General features: G+C 35.8%; 2 protein-coding genes across 2 annotated transcripts in view; one reads left to right on the top strand and one right to left on the bottom strand.

Annotated features, from left to right (window-relative positions):
• Positions 1-18244, top strand: LOC124532903 (condensin complex subunit 3). The gene is made up of 28 exons (XM_047108019.1): positions 1-219; positions 291-461; positions 683-808; positions 1314-1462; positions 1653-1812; positions 2040-2221; positions 2920-3114; positions 3673-3833; positions 4504-4691; positions 5251-5349; positions 5457-5528; positions 5609-5737; positions 6523-6636; positions 7290-7464; positions 8485-8567; positions 9684-9801; positions 10161-10246; positions 10332-10451; positions 10753-10920; positions 11251-11344; positions 11764-11832; positions 12389-12496; positions 13067-13201; positions 13794-13955; positions 14592-14768; positions 15943-16052; positions 16847-16944; positions 17718-18244. Exons 1-28 carry the CDS (start codon positions 70-72, stop codon positions 17776-17778), a joined length of 3660 nt encoding a protein of 1219 aa, XP_046963975.1. The 5' UTR covers positions 1-69; the 3' UTR covers positions 17779-18244.
• LOC124532902 (glucose dehydrogenase [FAD, quinone]-like) overlaps positions 17772-22183 on the bottom strand; it is a 25267-nt gene continuing 20855 nt past the window's right edge. The window contains exons 10-13 of the mRNA XM_047108018.1: positions 20992-21157; positions 20034-20244; positions 18918-19107; positions 17772-18450 (exon numbers count right to left, since the gene is read on the bottom strand). Of these exons, the coding sequence (XP_046963974.1) occupies positions 18288-18450; positions 18918-19107; positions 20034-20244; positions 20992-21157 (730 nt within the window). The 3' untranslated portion in view covers positions 17772-18287. The remainder of the gene's footprint in view (positions 18451-18917; positions 19108-20033; positions 20245-20991; positions 21158-22183) is intronic.

A 22183-nucleotide genomic window follows, 5' to 3' on the forward strand; every position in this document is an offset into this window, starting at 1 on the left:
TTATATTTTGTAATTAATTAATGGTGTGTTAAGTTTAATACATTACTCTGTACAATTTTGTGAGTTAAAATGGCACCTACTGATGCCGATATACCGCAAGCGGTTGGAAAGCCGAATCCGCGTAATAATCCTATTATGTTTAAAATATTTCAAAACGTTCAGTATAATGTTGTTCAACATAAGAAGTATGTGAAAGAAATGATAAAACTATACAAAAAGGTAATTCTTTTCTTAATACAAATTTTATTTCACTTTCTTTCATGTCCATAATGTTTATATTTGTCTTTCAGATAGAGCAGGATTTCTTTAGGGAAAGTTTTAAGAACGCACTTCATTATTTATTCACTTTTGGAGATACAAGTGCTAATGTTGACCGTGTAGTTCAGTTTGTGGCGACCTTTTGCACTTCTCTAGATGATGAAGAAGAGTTTCTTATGTTTATATTTGAAATTATTTTTGATGTAAGTTTAAAATCACCTAGTATTACTTATACCTTATATAATACAATTGAATTTATATTTATATAATATTATATAATAAATTTAACCTTGGAAAATTAACTTTAAATGCATTCTTGTTAATTAACTCTGCTGGAAATTGTATCAAACAGAAACTGTTTAAAAATTTATTGTGTGCTATTTATACAAAATTATTTGCTAATTTTATCGTGTTGAAATTTCAGTGTCAATGTGTATCAGGCCAGTCTGTAAGATACAGAGCCAGTCAACTGCTGGCAGCTGTGCTCTCAGCGCTCGGAGATGATGCATCCCTGGATGATGATCTGTGTGATAAACTCTTAGCATCACAGGTAACAAATTATCGTAAAATTCATTGTTTTCATATGGTAATAACTCATAACTCTTGTATGGCAGAAATCTCAAGTTAAGGCTTAAAAATATAAAGTAAGATGTTTTACTAGAAGCTTAACAAATAAAAAAACATAAAATTATTCAGTCAAAATTAGACTGTGAATGTTTATTTGTAACTAAATAGTATTATAGTATAAATTATTGGCATATAGTAAAATTCCATTCCCTACATTTACTAATTTTTATCTTATATAGGATAGAGCCCTAAAACTATATCTTATATAGTTGTAGGGCTCTATCCGTCTGGGTAGGTATCACACACTCATCATATATTCTTCCAATAACAGTTCTCACATTGTTGTGCTCTAGATTGAAAGATAAGTGAGCCAGTGTAACTACAGAAACCAGGGTCATAACATCTTGGTTCTCTATGTAGATGGTGCATTGGTGATGTAAGGAATGGTCAATATTTCATACATTTTAAAGTATTTATATTGTTTCAAGATGCAACGCCTGCAAGACACACGTGGAGCAGTTAGATGTAGGGCGGCTCTAGCTCTTCAGCGTCTACAGAATCCAATGGAACCAGATGATGAAGTCACCAGAGCATATCGTTTTCATATGAGCTGTGATCCTAGTTCATCTGTGAGAAGGTAACCATAGACATCAATATTTTAATTCTGTTAAAATATATTTTTAATTTTCACTAACTTTTTACTCACAAAAGTTTTTTTAGCATGGATTTCCATGTATTTACAAGTAGAATAGTAGTATTGTTAAAAAATGAGCTATGTAAATTGAAAGTACCATTTTTTTTAAAATGTAACAAATTTTATATTGCAGAGCTATAGTGATGTCAATAGCAAAATGCACTCGTAATGTTCCATTTGTTTTGGAACGGCTTTGTGACGTAGATGAAGCAGTACGCCGTGCTGCTTTCTTGTACATATCTGCAATTAATGTGACACAGTTGAGAGTCAAACAAAGAGTACTCACTTTAAAGGTGAGTAAGCTTTTACTATTTTTATTTATAATGTGAATGCTTTTATAACAATACACCAAAATCGAAGTATTCTTTATTCAAATAGACTCATAAAAGTACTCTTGAATTAATTGAATTGTCATATTGAAGATTCTACCGAGAAGGACTCGCAACAAACTCAGACATTGATTATTAAAAATAGTTGTAAGTATCATTGCTTGTTAATTAATTATTTTTAATAATTCCAGGTGGGTTTGAACGAACGCAGTCAGCGCGTGCGTCGGGTGGTTGAAGAGATATTGATACCGGGCTGGCTAAGTACATTCCAAGGCAATATCATTGATCTACTTAAAGCAATACGATTGGACAATACACATGACGCTAAGGATTCTCAATATGTTGCTGGAAAACTTTTAGAATCTCTGTTTAAGTAAGGGCCATAATATTATTACTTTATTTTACTTAAAAAAAATTTTGTCTTTGTATTATAATAATAGTTTAAAAAAGTAAGTAAAGTAACAGTCTGTATACATACATATACTCTAAGTGAAAGGCACTAAAAGGGTACTGATATGTCTCAGAAATGTTTCTTTTGGCATTGGAGCACTAGTAATAGACCGGGAGATTATAATGACAAAATATTTGGTCATTTGTACCCGTATGGCGGTTCTTCACGTAAAGGCAAAAAGGAAAATGATGGTCGTAGCGCTCGCATCGGCGACCAAATCGCGTGGGCATTAATCGAACGCGTCGGAAAAATAACGAGTGTCGAACGATTAATGCCTACCCGAGTGGGCCGCCAGTGCGAGCGCTACGACATTTTTGCCTTTACGTGATTAGACCCCTGAAGAACCGCCATACGGGTACAAATGACCAAATATTTTGTCATTATCATCTCCCGGTCTATAAGTTAAAGCATGAGTAACATACTAATCCATTTCTACAGTTATGAAAAAGTTCCTCATATGACTAAATACTGAACACTCATTCGTCGCTTATTGCGTCATAGGCTGCCATCGGCCAATCGGAGTAGAGTTTAATTATTTAATATGATTTTGATCAGTCTTTTGCATGACAGAGGTTAAACTCAACTTTATAACATTAACAAAGATAACAATTATTTTATAGGCGTCTACCGATATCTGAGCTATTGGAATGGTTACCGACTGACAAAACCCTTCGTCTCATTCCCGCGGAGAAGTTAAATAAAGAAAGTGCCTGGTACTGGCGTCATCTTGCAGAACATTTACAGAAGATTGATGATGATGAAACATTAGAGACGGTTCTACCCGATCTTGTCGTTTTAACTGGATATATAAGAGCGTAAGGAATACCATTTACTAATGTATTATTATTAATTGTAGAAAGCGTAAAAGAAAACTATTGCCTGTTGTAAAAAAATATAATATCTTGTAAACTTTTAAATTTACATTTATTATGTTGAATTTATTAATCATATTATCGTATATTAATGAATAAAAACTAAAATTTTATTATAATATTTATGAGTCGAGATGGCCCGGTGGTCACGCGTTCTAGCGTGCATCTTAACCGATGATTGCGGGTTCAAACCCAGGCAAGCACCTCTGTTTCATGTGCTTAATTGAATGTTAAATTATAAAGACATTTATAATTCATCTCGTGATCTGCGGTGAATGAAAACATCGTGAGGAAACGTGCATGTGACAAATTTCATAGAAATTCTGCCACATGTGTATTCCACCAACCTGCATTGGAACAGCGTGGTGGAATATGTTCCAAACCTTCTCTTCAAAGGGAGAGGAGGCCTTTAGCCCAGCAGTGGGAATTTACAGGCTGTTGTTGTTGTTGTTGTATTTATAAAAATCGCTTTGAATGTTTCCCGACTCCGACTACATATAGGATTGTGGAATCGCCATGTCCGTCAGAGAAAGAAGACCCGGTGGGCTTCAGCACTCGCCAGTACGTGCTGCAGGAGCTGGGCTGTCTGCTGCGCGTGTACGACGCCGGAGACCCCGCCGGCCGCCTGGCGCTGCAGACGCTCGTCACCGACACTCTCACGGGTAGCCAGTCGCAAAAGCTATTTAACGCTTATATAACTGAAATTACATCTTAAAATGCTACAGCCATTCCAATTTAAAGTTAAAAATATATTGTGATTTGTATATATTGTCTATTTGAAACTTGCCGGGTTTAACTAACTAACATGACTGTATTTTTTAAGAGCTGAGATGGCCCAGTGGTCAGAACGCGTACATCTTAACCGATGAATGCGGGTTCAAACCCAGGCAAGCACCACTATATATATGTGCTTAATTTGTGTTTATAATTCATCTCTTGCTCGGCGGTGAAGGAAAACATCGTGAGGAAACCTGCATGTGTCTAATTTCATCGAAATTCTGCCACATGTGCATTCCACCAACCCGCATTGGAACAGCGTGGTGGAATATGTTCCAAACCCTCTCCTTAATGAAATAGGAGGCCTAATCTCAGCAGTGGGAAATGTACAGGCTGTTACTTTACTTTTTTTTTATGACTGTATTTATTAAATGTTGAAAAAGAGTAACTACTGAGTTTCTTGCCGGTTCACAGTGGTGGCTTCACTTCATTGTTAATTGACGATTCAAAAGCGCTCGTTAAAAGCTAGCTTGAATAAAGTTTATTTTGATTTGATAAAGTACCATTTGAGCTAAGTAGTTAACATTTGTTTACTCAATATGTTTATTATCGTAGGCGATTACGGGTCACTGAACTCGGACGTGATCCGCGCGTTCGTGTCGGCGCTGGAGCTGGTGGTGCCGGATGTGGCGGCGCGCGTGGCGCTGGTGTGCGGCGTGGTGTCGGCGCTGCGCGACGCGCCCGAGCCCGACGACTCGCCCGCGCCCGCGCCGCCCGTCGACTGCACAGAGGTCAAGCTGCAGGTCCGTCCCGCTGAGGCCATAGGGCTTGAACACGATTAATTGACCTTGTTCGAATCGTTTCTTATACTAGTCGATGATCAGGTCGCTTGGCTAGATTACTGATTACTTCGTACTTTTTTTTTTTATGGTATAGGTTGGCGGACGAGCATATGGGCCACCTGATGGTAAGTGGTCACCATCGCCCATAGACAACGCTGTAAGAATTATTAACTATTCCTTACATCGTCAATGTGCCACCAACCTTGGGAACTAAGATGTTATGTCCCTTGTGCCTGTAGTTACACTGGCTCGCTCACCCTTCAGATCGGAACACAACAATACTGATTACTGTTGTTTGGCGGTAGAATAACTGATGAGTGGGTGGTACCTACCCAGACGGGCTTGCACAAAGCCCTACCACCAAGTAAAGTACTTGACTTATGCGAAACTTAATCATTTACTCAGCACACGCAACATAAACTCCTTCATAATTTATCCCAATTTTAACAAAAATTTTCAATGATACTCACTTATTTTGGTCGTAGCATGATAGTATACAGCACGTATTTTTTATCTTCAGAGAGCCAGACTCCGTGTCTCTTTAAACGTCGCAATCGAAGCACAAGAAGAGGCCGTCAGAGATGAAAACTATGCTCTTGCCGCTGAATGCAAAGCTAAAGTAAGTCGTATTTTAGTAACGATTTTATTTAATGCCAGTTATGGAAGCTCATATTAAATTTACATGATATTTTAAATCGTCAAATACATTTTTTATTTATTTTACAGGTAGCTGATATTCAAAAGAAATTGGAGGATTTGAATATTCAAACAAAGTCACCACCGCCCCAACCATTAGCAGTAAGTGATAAAAACCTTTCACTTTCACAGATTAAAAATGTACCATGAAGTATTTAATGTAAATAATAAAACTCTTTCAGACCATAAAAGAAAAACAATGTGATGCGGAGACTTTGAACAAGTGTTTAACAATATTGAATTGCGCACTGGACACGCCCCAGCTGACGACAATCACGCCCATTCTGAAGTTGATGTTTAGTGAACTAGAGGTGATAATCATTTGATGTATTACTGAATAATTATTTTATTTATTTATACTCTTTCATATACATCACATTACACAAACAAAATTAAATTAATTAAAAAAGTCGTATAAACACAAGTAGTACAACAACAAAACAACAACAACAGCCTGTAAATTCCCACTGCTGGGCTAAAGGCCTCCTCTCCCTTAGAGGAGAAGGTTCGGAACATATTCCACCACGCTGTTCCAATGCGGGTTTGTGGAATACACATGTGGCAGAATTTCTATGAAATTTGTCACATGCAGGTTTCCTCACGATGTTTTCCTTCACCGCCAAGTACGAGATGAATTATGAAGACAAATTAAGCACATGAATCAGCGGTGCTTACCTGGGTTTGAACCCGCAATCATCGGTTAAGATGCACGCGTTCTAACCACTGGGCCATCTCGACTCTTATCTCAATCTTATTACAAGTAGTACAAAAAACAGCATTGTTGCTTACTCGTTTTCCAACGGACTCAAATTCAAATTGGACTACGAAATTTAAATACTAAAATTAGTTTTCTATCTACACACCGTCTTCCTCCATCACTTGAATATATATACCAATATATACCACTTGAATAAAGTATATTTTGATTTTGATTTTTGGTTGGACTTAAACTGTCTGACTCGTTTTATATAGTCTAGATTTGACTCCCATACGGACTTATATACTTATAACTAAAGTACTATTTGTTTAATACAAAAATTACCATATCCATCTCGTTTTATATATGTATATTTTAATAATTGATATTTCTTTCTAGGCGGAAATATTTCAAAATCCAGATATATTAGAGAATGCACTCGAAACGGTTGCCTTATTTGGTATGCTCGATAAGGAGTTTGCGAGAGACCACAAAGCATTCTTCTTTGCTAATGTAAGTTTAATATTATAATTACAATAAATGAATACGTAACTATATTCAAATTAAGAAGAAACAACTCGATTATAAAAATATATCGACTGTCTGCTACTATCAAATAAAATATTAATTATGTACTAAAACCTACTCTTGTCCCTTAATAATATAGATCATGAAATTATAAAATATGCATCAAAACAATTTCGTTTGATACTATTCAAAATTCACAATTTATCTCAATGATCAATTCAAATCAAGATTTCCAATTATGGAAGTATACAACAACAACAACAACAGCCTGTAAATTCCCACTGCTGGGCTAAAGGCCTCCTCTCCCTGTGAGGAGGAGGTTTGGAACATATTCCACCACGCTGTTCCAATGCGCGTTGGTGGAATGCACATGTGGCAGTATTTCTATGAAATTTGTCACATGCAGGTTTCCTCACGATGTTTTCCTTCACCGCTGAGCACGAGAAGAATTATAAAGACAAATTAAGCACATGAATTAGCGGTGCTTGCCTGGGTTTGAACCCGCAATCATCGGTTAAGATGCACGCGTTCTAACCACTGGGCCATCTCTGCTCATGGGAGTATAAATTAATAATAATAAAGCCTTTTTATTTAAATATATGTATTAACGAACAAAAACCCTCTGGTAATGTTTCCAGCTCATCGACACGACAAACGAGCCGACTGTAACGACGGTGCTGAAGTGCATCGTGGACCTGCTGTGCGTGCACGGCGCGCGTGTGTTCGAGGATGACGTCACTCACGACGACTCCAAAGCGGACGCGCCCAAGAAACGGAACACGAGATACTCCATGGACGCTGACGACGAAGATGGTAAACTATGGCCTTCATACTGAACTTTAATTATTATATTTTGTTTAAAATCAATCCACTAGCTATTAAAAGCGAACGGATTATTTTTAATATACACATTTATTACAGTCTATATAATATATTTTCTTGGAAATGTCGGTGTAATTTTTTTTTCGTGTTGTATTTATTTACTAATAGGCTATTTGACAATGCGAAAAATAAATTGTGTATAATTGTAATCAGTGTATATTATGAGTTTAGAAATGATTATTTACTAACGAAACTTGAAAATAATACTTAATTTATTCATAAATCAATAAATAAAAATGCATTTTTTCAAACGATTGTCACGTGACACAAAACGCTTCTCATTGGCCGGGCTTATGATGAAGTCACTTTCTTGTAAACCTTGCTTTTCTTCTATTTGTACCACAGATTAAATTACAGCAAAGTGACGTCATCGACCCCATTGCAGCGCCATATCGTCCAAGTAGCGTTTTCACGCGTTATTTAAATATGGAATTTTTAATATGATATTTTTCGGCAAATATGTACTAGAAATAAAAAAAATTACTTTTACTGGATTCCTTAACCTCTACTAAATAATATAAAATGGATTTTAAAAACCAGTCAAAAATCAGTCAGTCCAAGTTCCAAAAAGTCCAAAAGTCGGTCGGATGTATAGATATATTTTTTTTTATTGGTCGCACAATCAAACACTGAAATACCTCAACCACCAGTGAAAACTACTAAGAATTTGGAACCGTTTTGGCAATCTGCCGACCGTGAAAGCCTACCAATTTTCTTTTCACATTTTTCGTACAGTTTTTATATCGCGGCCATCCAAAAAGTTGATTTATTATTATAATAATATATAATGTATACATTATTTTGACATGTTGCTTAGTATAAAAATTAGGTATATGTTTATATTCATTTAAATTTATAAATAATGATCTAAATTATCAGAAAAATCAGTAAGTTTAGTAATCAAAATTCTTCTTGATATTTATCATTAGTGTAAAACGATTTTTGTTGCAGGTACATTGTCTGAATCTGCATTATCAATTACACCCACACACAGTACAGTCATAGAACTTCTGTTGAAGATAATGGACAGCGCAGTAAGTAAATGCTTATTATAAATTTAAATACAACAAAAGTAACGAACCAATTATCATAACCTGTTACATATAACTTTACACTGTTAAAAGATAATAAAATTGGTAACATATAGTTATCAATTAGCCGTCCGACTTCGCTCATGTGCATTTATATATTATTAGAGAATATGATATGATATAAATATTATCTGTAACCTATAGCACTGTGGAATAATGTTGTTATCTACCAGTAAAAGTATGTTTAGAATTGGATCATTAGTTCCAGAGATTACTCCTAACAAAATAACAACAAAAAAAAAAAAAACAACTGCTATATTACTATAGTCTGTTCGCGTTAAGAATGCAGTGAGTTGTCATTGTTTACCGTCCTTACTCCGCCCCCTGACCAATCAAATCTTTTTAACAGAAGGGTAAAGGTGTTTGTATAGTTGTGTCAAAATTCCAACAAATTATGTGTTTTAAAGGCTAAGTGTAATGAATTTAAAAAATACACATTAACGTAAAAAATCGAAAGTAAGTCATTAATATTTTAATCACTATTACTAGTGTCGTCGTTAGTGTTTATAATAAAATAATTTTCTGCAGCGAGTTCCATAATATTATCTAAATCCCACATGGCGATTCCTTCTTGTAGGATGTGGTCGCAGCATTTCTCGCACTTTAATTTTTACAAATTGGTGTGGTATTCATTTTTTTTAAATATCAGTTAATAATAATAAAAAAATAATTTAAATTATAAAAATATCAGTTAATAATTAATTAAATCCACAACCGTCACGTTCGTACTTATGTCTTTACCTGTTCAATGTGAACTTGACTTTGTAATTTGAAAAGATTTGATTGGTCAAAGGGGCCGGTAAATAATGACAACTCACTGCATTCTTAACACGAACAGACTATAGTAAAGATTAGCATAATTTGTTATCAAAGTAAGTGAATCTTTTCGAAGAAATTACAGATTCAAAATGCAGGTTTGTTTTGCCTAATGACAAAAAGTTTACATCGTGTATAAAGAAATTCTGTAGTATATTCTGTATTAGCATTGACCCGTGCGAAACCCGGTCGGGTCGCTAGATTTTTATGTTACAACTAATATATGAATACTATGTTTTGCAGTGTCCAGCATATAGGCTGATAATAGTGGAAGGTCTCTGTCGTCTCATATATCTTGGTCACCTGGAATCGCCGACTATACTCAGCAGACTTATACTGCTCTGGTTTAACCCTGCTACAGGTAATTCAAAAGATATTATGTTATTAGAAGCATTTATTTTAACAACTTCATTTCCGTTTTCCTTAAAAAAGTTATTTGATTTTTGGCAATAGATTGTCAGTAGTTAAATGTACCTTGCAAAACAACAAATTGGTTCTAAACCAGATTCCTTTGTGCGAATGTACGATTTGTTATGAGATTGAGCAAAACAAAAGATAAGTGTAAACAATCTCTGCCACATACTACATAGGTACCTGTTATATAGTATTTCTTTCATTGTTTACTTACTCATGAGTACACGACTGATGCTGAGTTGTGGTTAAATATTATTAAGTAACATTCTACGCTATGCATATTTTATAAAGTACTTTTTTATTTAGTTGATGAAGATAATCTACGGCAGACTATAGGGGTATTTTTTCAAACTTTCCCTGTTTGCGTCGATGGAGCCCAGGAACAGATACAAGTAAGTGCACATTCATAACCAAGAACTTTTTGTCTTTGCAGACTTGGAACTAAGAACTAATATCAACCATTTTTTTTTTTTCTAGAAAGCTACATTGCCAACTTTGCGAGCACTGGCCAATGCACCGTCAAGCTCTCCATTAGCAGAAATAGACCAGGAGGCGGTCGTCAGGTTTATCGTCTCTTTGACTCGAGTTAATCAGGAGGTACATAATTTATATAAAAGAATAATTTACTGATATGAGATATATATTTTAGTATCCATGTTAAATACATTTAACATCGAGTTTAGTGCTGAAGGAAAACATAGTGAGAAAACCTACATGTTAAACTGATACGTAGAACACTTGATGTAATAAATATCGACCTCATATATTTTTCAATGAATTATTATTATTATTCTAAAACTATAAAAAAATAGTCCAAATGCGTAATTATTTTTTAATAATAATCATTTGAACCCTGTGTATAGTAACAGTGAGTAAGAGAATGTGCGTGTGCCCGCAGCTGTGCGACGCGCAGGGCGCGCTGGCGCTGGAGCTGTGCGGGCGGCTGGCGCGGCGGCCGGCGTGCGCGGAGGCGGCGCTGGCGTGCCGCGCGCTGGCGCTGCTGGCGCCGCCCACCGCGCCCGCCGCCGCCGCCGACCTGGCGCGCGCGCTGCCGCCGCTCATCGCCGTGCGTGCCCTCTCGCTCACTCTACTCTAGTTCACATAGTGTTGTCTCTACTACTAACTACTCTCTAATCTACTCTAGTTCATTTAAAATGGCCCATCATACTTCCGAATATATGAAATTGTTACTTAGATTTTTTTTTACACTTTGATGTTGGAAATATATCAGTAGTTCCTAGTGTTTGTTCAGAAAATTGTACAATATAAACAAATCTTAACGACTTCTTACCAACTAATTATTTATTGGAAAAAATTAATAAAATTCTGCTTTATTTTCTAAAATAAGTATCCGAAAGTAATTAAGTCATAATTAATTAAGTCCACCCTATTTCAGAAATTACCAGATAAGCAGTCGTGCCGGAACCTTACTCGCTATCTCGGATCCTTGGAAGCGATGGAACGAGCTAGCCTTACTAAAATGTCTACGGGTACAATATAAATTGATTTTTTAAATCCTTTAACCATTAAATTTTCTTGTTGATTGGTCAATCATTTAATTCGCAGTACTGTTATGTTCCGGTTTAAAATGAGTGGACTAGGAAGCCAGTGTAACTATAGGTACAAGGTGTCCCTTGTGCCTGTAGTTACACTGGCTCACTGTCACTGTTATGTCTAACATCTTAGTTCCCAAGGTTGGTGGTATATTGCCAATGTAAGCAATAGAATATTTGTTACAGCGACATTGTCTATGGGTGATGGTGAACACTTACCATCAGGTAGCCCATGTGCTCGTCTGCCAACCTATAGCATAAAAAAAATCCATCTTTCCACTTATTACTTTGAAAAGTTATTGATATACACACTCAGTATACAAATAAGTTATAAATTAATATTTACTTTGTTATAGGTACCGAAGGGATGATTCAACCAGATGATACGACCATGAACACCTTCGGAAGAATAACCACATCTTTGCGTACGTATACCTTAATGTGCTTCAAATAGATAAGTTATTTCGTTTCACAAAAAGTTTTCTACAGAAACAGATATGCAATGAAACTGAACATTGCATATTATTGTTTTTCACATTGTTTATTAGTAGTTTTAAGTTTATAAAATTTTGCGTGAATGCCATTTTGTTTTCTTTTGATTACTAACGAAGCAACCGTGAGTTGCGTGTTACAGAGTTCAAATTTGTATTAATATGTTTTTATTGTTCCCTAGTGTTATAGTCTGTATTTTATATTCACGAAACGACTAATGACAATGAGATATGTATGTATATGATAATAATAAAGATAAAGTATTAATTTAATAATTGTATTAACTAACATTACTGTATTTTTTTAAATGTCGAAAAAGAGTAACTACTGAGTTTCTTGCCGGTTCTTCTCGGTAGAATATACTTTCCGAACCGGTGGTAGCTTTACTTAATTGTTAAATGACGATTCAAAAGTGCTTGTAAAAGCCCACTTGAATAAAGTATACTTTGATTTTTGATTTTTTTTTGATAACGATGTTTTATTTTATAGCTCAACCATTAGCAAGAAGCACCCACGTCGTAGTTAATGAAACTGTGGAAGAAGAGGTAGAGATCGACGAGACTTCGCCCCCCGAAGTCGTGTCGAGGATATCAGAAAGTACGTCTACACATTTACTAATGACATAACGGTGGTAGGGCTTAGTGCAAGCCCGCTTGGGTAGGTACCACCCATCATCATCAATATATCAATGTAATCGGATATTCTACCGCAAAAGTACAGTACTCAGTTTTGTTGTGTTCCGGTTTGAAGGGTGAGTGAGCCAGTGTAACTACAGGCACATGATGGTGACCACTTACCATCCATGTGTAAATTAGAACCGTTAAAAAAGTCTTGAAAGCTTTTTAAGCTTGGCCTTTCTGGTGGTTTGCAGTGCACAAGGCAGGAGCGCTTTTAGGACCTTTTCTAGTACTACAGTATTATTACTAATGGGATAGAAAATATGCCAAATCTGTATTAAAAAATATTAAACTTAAGTCCTTCAATTGTAATCGCATATTAAACATTGTCAAAGTGTGACATTTTCTATATTCATTTATCTTATTTATATATCTACTTCATGAAAAGTTTACATGAACAAAGTTGTATAGCTTATATACACAATAAGTAATAAAAAAAATGTTTTTTTTTTTTGTTATTGTATATTACAGTAAATAATAATCATTTTAGAAAGTCAAGCATCGGACGAAAGGAAATCTCTTCCAAAAAATGATCCAAAAACTACAGCAAATGTCGAGGCATCGGATACAGCGTCAGAGGAAAGTAGCGGTGTTTCACCCGTCAAAAAAGTTAAGGTCACTAAAAGTAAGTACATAATTTGTTTCACTTACTTGGTGGTAGGGCTTTGTGCAATCCCGTCTGGGTAGGTACCACCCACTCATCAGTTATTCTACCGCCAAACAACAGTACTCAGTATTGTTGTGTTCCGGTCTGAAGGGTGAGTGAGTCAGTGTAACTACAGGCACAAGGGACATAACATCTTAGTTCCCTAGGTTGGTGGCACATTGACGATGTAAGGAATAGTTAATAATTCTTACAGCGTTAATGTCTATGGGCGATGGTGACCACTTACCATCAGGTTGCCCATATGCTCGTCCGCCAACCTATACCATAAAAAAAAAACTTGTTATATTTATCCCTTAAATAAATTATCATAAATTATCTCAGTACATATTATTTATTGATTACTTAATTGCCTCATGGAAGGTGGTCATCGCTCATAGACAAAGGCGCTGTACTAAGAAATATTAACCATACTTACATCAGCAATGCGCCATCACCTTTTGGCTTTCCCATTCTTCTGGCTATACTGGGTCAATGAACCTTCAAAGTGATATCGTTATTGATCAATTCAGATCAGATTATGATTCAGTCAAAATTAATATCTTTTTTATAGACAAGAAAAAGAAAATGTCTTTAACAAGATCGAGTTCCGAGTCAACGGACGGCAAAGATAAAAAAAATAAAAAAGGTTCCAAACAAGTCAAAGAACAGGAACAAAATGAAAAGGGCGTGAAGCGGAGCCGATCGCAGCGATCTCTTGTGGATGTAGACAGAGGTTAGTTTGACCAATAAATATTATGATATAATAAGTCCCCATAATGAGAATGAGCCCCCAAAATGAGTCGAGATGGCCCAGTGGTTAGAACGCGTGCATCTTAACCGATGATTGCGGGTTCAAACCCGGGCAAGCACCGCTGATTCATGTGCTTAATTTGTCTTTATAATTCATCTCGTGCTCGGCGGTGAAGGAAAACATCGTGAGGAAACCTGCATGTGACAAATTTCATAGAAATTCTGCCACGTATGTATTCCACCAAGACGGATTGGAACAGCGTGGTGGAATATGTTCCAAACCTTCTCCTCAAAGGGAGAGGAGGCCTTTGGCCCGGCAGTGGGAATTTACAGGCTGTCGTTGTAAGTCCCCATAATACTTTTGCAGAAAAAAAAAAGTTTGTAAGCCTGCTGCTGGCATATATCGAAGAATAATATAATCCAATATCAATGACGGAATAATCGAAGGCTATTAATGTATTCATCATCATCCGAATAAGTAGGATGTCAGTTAGTTTAGAATAATTTAAACACTCAGCAATTCTTCCATTTATTATCATCGATAAAAATGTGATTACAATGATTTAATTTTTATATTTTTTATTTCTTATTTAATGTGGTTAACTTTTATATTTTGCAGCTAAAAAAAATCTGAAATCCAAGAAAGAAATAGCAGTACAGCAGTCACCGCCATCAGACGACCTCGACGTATCCAACGTTACCGTTCGCAGATCCACTCGGAGCATGCAGTCCGGTTCCAGTTCGGACTCCACCGGGTCGGGTAAAAAGAAGAATGGCAAAAAAGCACAGAAAATAGGTAATAACAAGTTAATTAAACTTAAGTTGTACAGTACATTTTGTATGTGATTAAGCTCATCGGGGCTTTCGTTACTTATTTTATCATGAACAACCACGGAACTCCCGGCACTCGCCTTTCTTTCACCCGGCATTGGTTCTTTTATACTTATATAAAGATATTTTAATCATAAACTATTAGCAGTGTAATAAGTGGCGGGGTTATTAGCAAATCGCATGAAATAGGTTTGTTTATCATTTTTCCTATTTCCATTGGACAGTTAAGAATGAAGGGAATGCTAGATTGATTGAACTACAACCACCAAGGCCACCAAATGGTAGTCTCTTCTTCTCTTTCTTTCACCCGGCATTGGTTCAGAGCTTGATTAAGCAATAAATTAATATAATTGATTTATATTAATTAATAATATTCACATATATCATTTAATAGAATAGTAATATAGGATAGTAAATAATCAAATGTATTTTTAAATTAATCGTTTTATAATTTAAAACTGTGTTAAATATTTAAACATTATGTTACACTAATTGATACAATAATAATGCTATAATCAATCGAATTATATTACATTGTTAAATGAAATGTATTATTAACTAAGGGAATGAAATAAAAGGCTTATTATTGTTAATAATAATAATATTCACTATAAATTAGCGAAAAAATAGCGTTTTCTGCGACGACGAAACTTTTATAGAGTTTTGGAAGTAACATTAAAGTAGATATGAGTAGTTAAGCGTAAAATAGTTGGAGTATACTTATATAAAGATATATTAATCATAAACTATTAGCAGTGTAATAAGTGGCGGGGTTATTAGCAAATCGCATGAAATAGGTTTGTTTATCATTTTTCCTATTTCCATTGGACAGTTTAGAATGAAGGGAATGCTAGATTGATTGAACTACAACCACCAAGGCCACCAAATGGTGTCTAAGTAACTGGAGTAACTGGTAAATATAGGACACAAGTGAAACGCGCTGTAGCTTATTACGCACTGACTTTATTGGCGCTCATCTGCGGTGACGCAGCACGCACATATATATAGTTATATGTCTACTATTTCCTCCCCCCTTATTTGACAATTATTTTTATCTACGCACATATATATAGTTATATATCTACTAGTAACAAAACTTAATGTATTAAATGGAATATTTATTATATTTCTTCTTATAGCGGAGGAGCAACGCCGAGTGACGCGCTCGTCAGACCGCTGCAGCGTGAGCTTCACTAACAACTCCGCAGACGAAACCGAACTGCATACCATCGTCTACGATAACGATAATGTATGTATACGAATACACTTCTATTCCGATATTTCACTAGTATTTCATCGGTATTACATATAATAATTTTGGTACATGCGATTGTTTCACGCTTACATGACATTATTATTCGTTAAGCGAAAGTTGCCAATTTAATATTTTAAAAAATAAGTCAATTCACAAATCTCGACATAGGTAGTAAGTACCCTCTAGGTGGCGCTGTTGCCCGTAAATCGATATAAATACTACGCCGAAATTATGTAAATAAATAAACCAATTTAATAGACAAAGTTCTAAGTGGTCGGGTGATTAAAATGTTAACAAAGTAAAGCCGTCGTACCGCGACATACAGCGCTCAAATTATTCGTGTCACTACAGGTTCACGCTTATTTTTTTTCATCTATCTCTAGATTAAATCTACATCGAAAGACTTCGTAAATAACAACAACAGCCTGTAAATTCCCACTGCTGGGTTAAAAGCCTCCTTTCCCTTTGAGGAGAAGGTTTGGAACGTATTCCACCACGCTGTTCCAATGCGGGTTGGTGGAATACACATGTGGCAGAACTTCTATGAAATTTGTCACATGCAGGTTTCCTCACGATGTTTTCCTTCACCGCTGAGCACGAGATGAATTATAAAGACAAATTAAGCACATGAATCAGCGGTGCTTCCCTGGGTTTGAACCCGCAATCATCGGTTAAGATGCACGAATTCTAACCACTGGGCTATCTCGACTCAGACTTCGTAAATATTTTTTAATAATTCCTTCAACATATTGTTTATATGTTATACATTAATATAACGTGTATTACAGGAACAAGAACTCCTAGACGATTCTAGCGAGCTGATGAACAGTCGGCGATCGTCAAAAGCAAACGTCACCATTCCCGAAACGCCAGACGGTAGCGAGGAGTAAGTAATAATATCTACCAGTGTATCGCTCCGTTCGCATTTTAGCTGTCGGTTGTAGAGCATAAAATAGCATAAATGTCCATCCTTGGAGAAACTTGCTTCATATCAAATTACATGACAGCTTCACTGGTTTGAAAGAGAAAGAGTATGACTATATTCTATGAAAGCAACCTGTGGTAGCTATTTTGGCATATATTATAGATGAAAAAAGTAAAAAGTATAGTAACAACCTGTAAATTTCCTACTGCTGGGATAAGGCCCCCTCTTCCATTAAGGAGAGGGTTTGGAACATACTCTCCAGCACACTGTACCAATGCGGGTTGGTGGAATGCATTTGTGGCAGAATTTCGATGAAATGCAGGTTTCCTCACGATGTTTTCCTTCACCGCCGAGCACGAGATGAATTATAAACACAAGTTAAGCACATATCGGTTAAGATGCACGCGTTCTAACCACTGGATTAATTAATATTGGTGTGACATATGCATAACGTGCAAGCAATTACAGTTTATTATAGTTATTTGATTAAGTTTCTTTTTTGTTGTGTTCCAGTTTAAGTGGTCACTTAACATCAGGTGGCCCGTCTCGTATCCTCTATCATAAAATATATAATGTATATAACTAAACATTTCTTACAGTCTTTTATGAATAACTTATATTAACACCTTCGATTCGATTTCGATTGAATTCAATGCATTTGAAAATTGAATCACAGACAATCTTAGAAGAAAGTTAAGGTATATATAATGAAATTGCTGTAATCATTGTTTTAGATCCGAGCCTGAACCAGAACCTCCAACGAAAGGGAAAGGAAAACGCAAAGGAATAAAGTAAAAAGTATATATTAATTACAATATAAATATAATATTTTTTTAAATAATAAAATGTATTTTCTTAAACCTATTTTTCTTAAAATAGTTTGTATATAAGAATCCATACTGCATTCAATTATAAAATAATTTAAGTGTCGAATGTAGTAAAGATTCATTATCATTTCTTAAGAGATCCAGCTCATCTCACAAACACACACACACACACACACACACACACACGCACACGCACATTCACGCGCGCGCGCGCACACACAAGCAGACACGCATTCATTCTCCTTATCTTTTATTGTTTTTATTTCTTTATGTATAATCTGGTTACGTTCTCACATGTATAATTTACCTTTAAGAAGTTAATAATGGAAGAGCACACTGGTTCGTTGTGGCACAGGCTTTTGCTTATCACAAGAACCAGGGAACTCATTTTAATCTGTAAATTATTTGTTATGAATAAAGAATATTATTATTATAAGAATATTATTATTATCTCTACCAATGCGATTTGGATGGTTATTATCGAACGTACTGGTGGTCGGTTTTTTCTTTATTCTTGGTCTGCCAGTCGACGTCGTGGTAGCTCGGCCTCTGCTCCCACTGCAAGTGATGCCAGTTCTTGTCCCAGGGCTTCCAGCGCTGGTCCCATTTATGCTCATTATCAGAATCATTATCAGTCCAGCTGAAATATATTTTTCATAAGTACACGCTTACAATTATTTCGGTGGCAGTTGATAACATTATTATAGCAAATTTTATCAAATCTTTGTGACTAGTTAATTCCTGTACAAATTGTTCAAAAGAAGGTTTTTTGTCAACAACCGCAAAGTGTTGATCGTCTTATATAATCCTAAATGAGAGAACGTCACACTGGTAACTTGCTGAGACAGAGAATTTCATAGCGCAAATTACGCAAATTTAATCACTATGAATAAAGTAAAAAATATAAAATATAAAACACCAAATGTTTAATATAAAATGTAAAAAAAAGGCACAGGCGTCTGCGAGCCTGTGGATGTTGTAAATTAAATAAAAAAAATAATGAGCCGACGTGGGTTATACTCAAGATGCTGAGCTAGTATATGACTAAAAAGTGAATTTACTCTATGACTTTATTGAATTTTTTTTAAAGCTATTCTCAGTACTTACCGGTTTGCATTACTGTCAGCGTTCGTGTCATAATTTCCAGCATCGGGAACATTTTGTCCAAAGCGATTCTTAAAGAGTTGGTGTCTGGTTAGAATGAATTCGGCGCCTCGTTCCGCGACCATGATGGCGGGCGCGGCGGTGTTGCCAGACGGCACGGTGGGCATTATCGAAGCGTCCACTACCCGGAGTCCTGGAAATACCAAATTCTTAATTACTTCAACTGTCCAAAATTAATGAAAATATTACAATTAAATGCAACAATAAACATTTTACCAATATAACTTACCTTCGATGTTTAAAAATATAATTAGTTGCTCTCTAAATAAAATGACCTATAATTATTTTTATGTTGCATTGTGTAAGTGTACCGTTTTACAATGAAAGTATAGTCGTCGTACTATATAAAATAAAACGATGAAAATAATCTTAGCTGTTTGTGTGTGTGTCCTTTTGGTTTGTATTTAGATGAGTACTACCAGATACGATTGCAATTAAATTTTGATCTTGGAATTTAAAATACTTACAAATATTATCTAACAAATTATAGTACGACACAAATTAGATGTAGCATCGGAAAATGCAATGAAATAAAAATAAAACCGATTATTGCCGATTTACGTAACCAATAGAAATAGCTCACTATCGCGCCATTCGACGCTAGTCGTCGCTACAGATTCTCGCGTCAGAGAAATCAAGTGCATGTAAATCGACGTGTCAAATTGACGAACATATTAGGTCACACGATATCACAAGTTATTACTTTAGTGCAAAGATCATATTCACATGAGAAAAAAATATTGATAATTTGGGATAGTGTACTCAATTCGGATGTGATCGGTTTTACGAATTTTGCCGATGCGACATCTAAGTTATGTCGTACTATATAATATTAAAAATTCTAATTGACTGAGAAACCATGTGTACATTTGGTTAATAATCCTACAGGTATAAGTTGATTTTTCCCTGAGAAAAAGCACAGTTGCTTATAATGCTCATGTAGTGATTTTTCCTGAGATTGAGAAAAAGCACATTTGCTTGTAATGCTCATGTAGGTTAATACATTATTTATGTACAGTGTCGTAAAAGAACTATATTAGCATAAACTTTTTGACTCACCGTCTATTCCGTAAACTTTTAACTGTGGGTCGACCACCGCCATCGGATCATCTTTGGCTCCCATCTTGCAAGTACCGACTTGGTGGTTTTCCGGTGCCGTGTGTAACTGCGCTAAGCATTTGAAGAACTCATCAGTGGGGTTACTTCCGCCTCCTGGACATTCGGCGCCGTAGCCTTCCGTTGGCTCCATACCGTATTTCTCTCGGAGAATCTAATAATGCATGACACGTTAAATATTATAATATAATTTTTTTTATGTTATAGGTCACCTGATGGAAAGTGGTCACCATCCCCCATAGACAATGACGCTGTAAGATGTATTATCCTACATCGTCAATGTGCCACCAACCTTGGGAACTAAGATGTTATGTCCCTTGTGCCTGTAGTTACACTGGCTCACTCACCCTTCAAACCGGAACACAACAATACTGAGTACTGTTATTTGGCGGTAGAATAACTGATGAGTGGGTGGTACCTACCCAGACGGGCTTGCACAAAGCCCTACCACCAAGTAAAATATAAACGGTTTTTACGATCTTTACATGTACTATACGATCGATAAAATGTTTTCGCCTCATTTCAGCAACTATTTGTTGTAATACTCTTGTTAGTTCAGATAATCAAAAAAGGTTTGCAAAGATTGAAGATAGTTTTATGGATAGTAATTCTGTATAAACGTAAAAAAATATCGAAATTGACGTGAATGTTTAAAAAGAAATCACTAATTCATTTATTTATATAAATATTTTTTTTCTATATTTCTACACTGCCCCATAAACAAACGGATACTCAATACTATTTAATTATAATTAAAAAAATCTAAAATACTTGTATTGTGTTGTATTACATATGTATATATCAACATTTAAATTTATTCGTTTTACTTTGAGATTTGCCAACAAGTAGAATTGTTTTTTTTTTTCGATTCATTGTGCTTTTATATTGGTTATATATTTACCGTAGTATTAGCAAGACGATACGCTATCCTCGCTGCGTCCGCTGCAACATTCAGCTCGTGTTCGTGCAGGAAGTAGTTCGGTTGCATCAGCGGTGGCTCTTCGGGGTCTATGGACTTGAGTGTAAGGTAACCTCTGCTGCGGGGCTGTAGAGCTATGGCCGATATCCTGGTAAGTGTAAACAATTTATTAGAAGTTAATATTTAAATATAGCTTACAGTATCATTTCAGGAGGAGGATTACAGGAGGATAATTACAGGATCAGAGTCGAGATGGCCCAGTGGTTAGAACGCGTGCATCTTAACCGATGATTGCGGGTTCAAACCCAGGCAAGCACCGCTGATCCATGTGCTTAATTTGTCTTTATAATTCATCTTGTGCTCAGCGGTGAAGGAAACCTCGGACACTCGTCGTTCGTGCCTTGACTGGAGTAGACGTGCCATTCATTTTACTCATAAAATATTAAATCAAGAGCAGTTCAATTTTAAAAAGTGTAATCTTATGAATAAAGTTCAATTAGCAAAAACACCAGTGATCGTAATTAGTTCGTTTTAGCTACACGAACAAACTTTAAAAACTATACATCGGGAGTGACGTATTTCGCTACGGCCACGGAGGGGCCCTCTTCACCACCTCGGGGGACACGAACAGACTGTTATTTTTTGACCCTCTCGCACATCGACTCGATCACTCCGGCGCGTCGTGTGTAATATAATTACAACCTAACCTATAATGAGCTTACTATCACCAGCAAGCGCAGCAAAAAGTGGTGGATCACAACCAGACCTGTCAAAGCTAAGTAACATGGAGATGGATTCCACAATAACTTACCGAAAAAGAAAAAACCCTTATGAACACGACTGTAAGTGTAGTAATGAACTAAAAGAATTGCGTTCCGAGTTAAGCCGTATGACTTTATTGCTGGAAAAATATACTGAAGCCAATCAAAAAATTATGACGAAAATGCAAGAGGATATTATTGAAGTTAAATCCCAAATGGCCGAAATTAAAACAACTTCTGAACAATCAACGAAGTTAATTCGAGATAATATTACAGAAATTAAGGAACAAATATGTGGAATTAATTCTACATCGTTAAATATCACTAAAGAACAGGATAACGTTAAAACACAAATAGCTGCACTTGAGACAAAGATGATTGCGAGTGAAAGCAAAATTGAAACCATAGAATCA

Source organism: Vanessa cardui, chromosome 10 (assembly GCF_905220365.1).
Source record: "Vanessa cardui chromosome 10, ilVanCard2.1, whole genome shotgun sequence".
Classification (NCBI taxonomy): domain Eukaryota; kingdom Metazoa; phylum Arthropoda; class Insecta; order Lepidoptera; family Nymphalidae; genus Vanessa; species Vanessa cardui.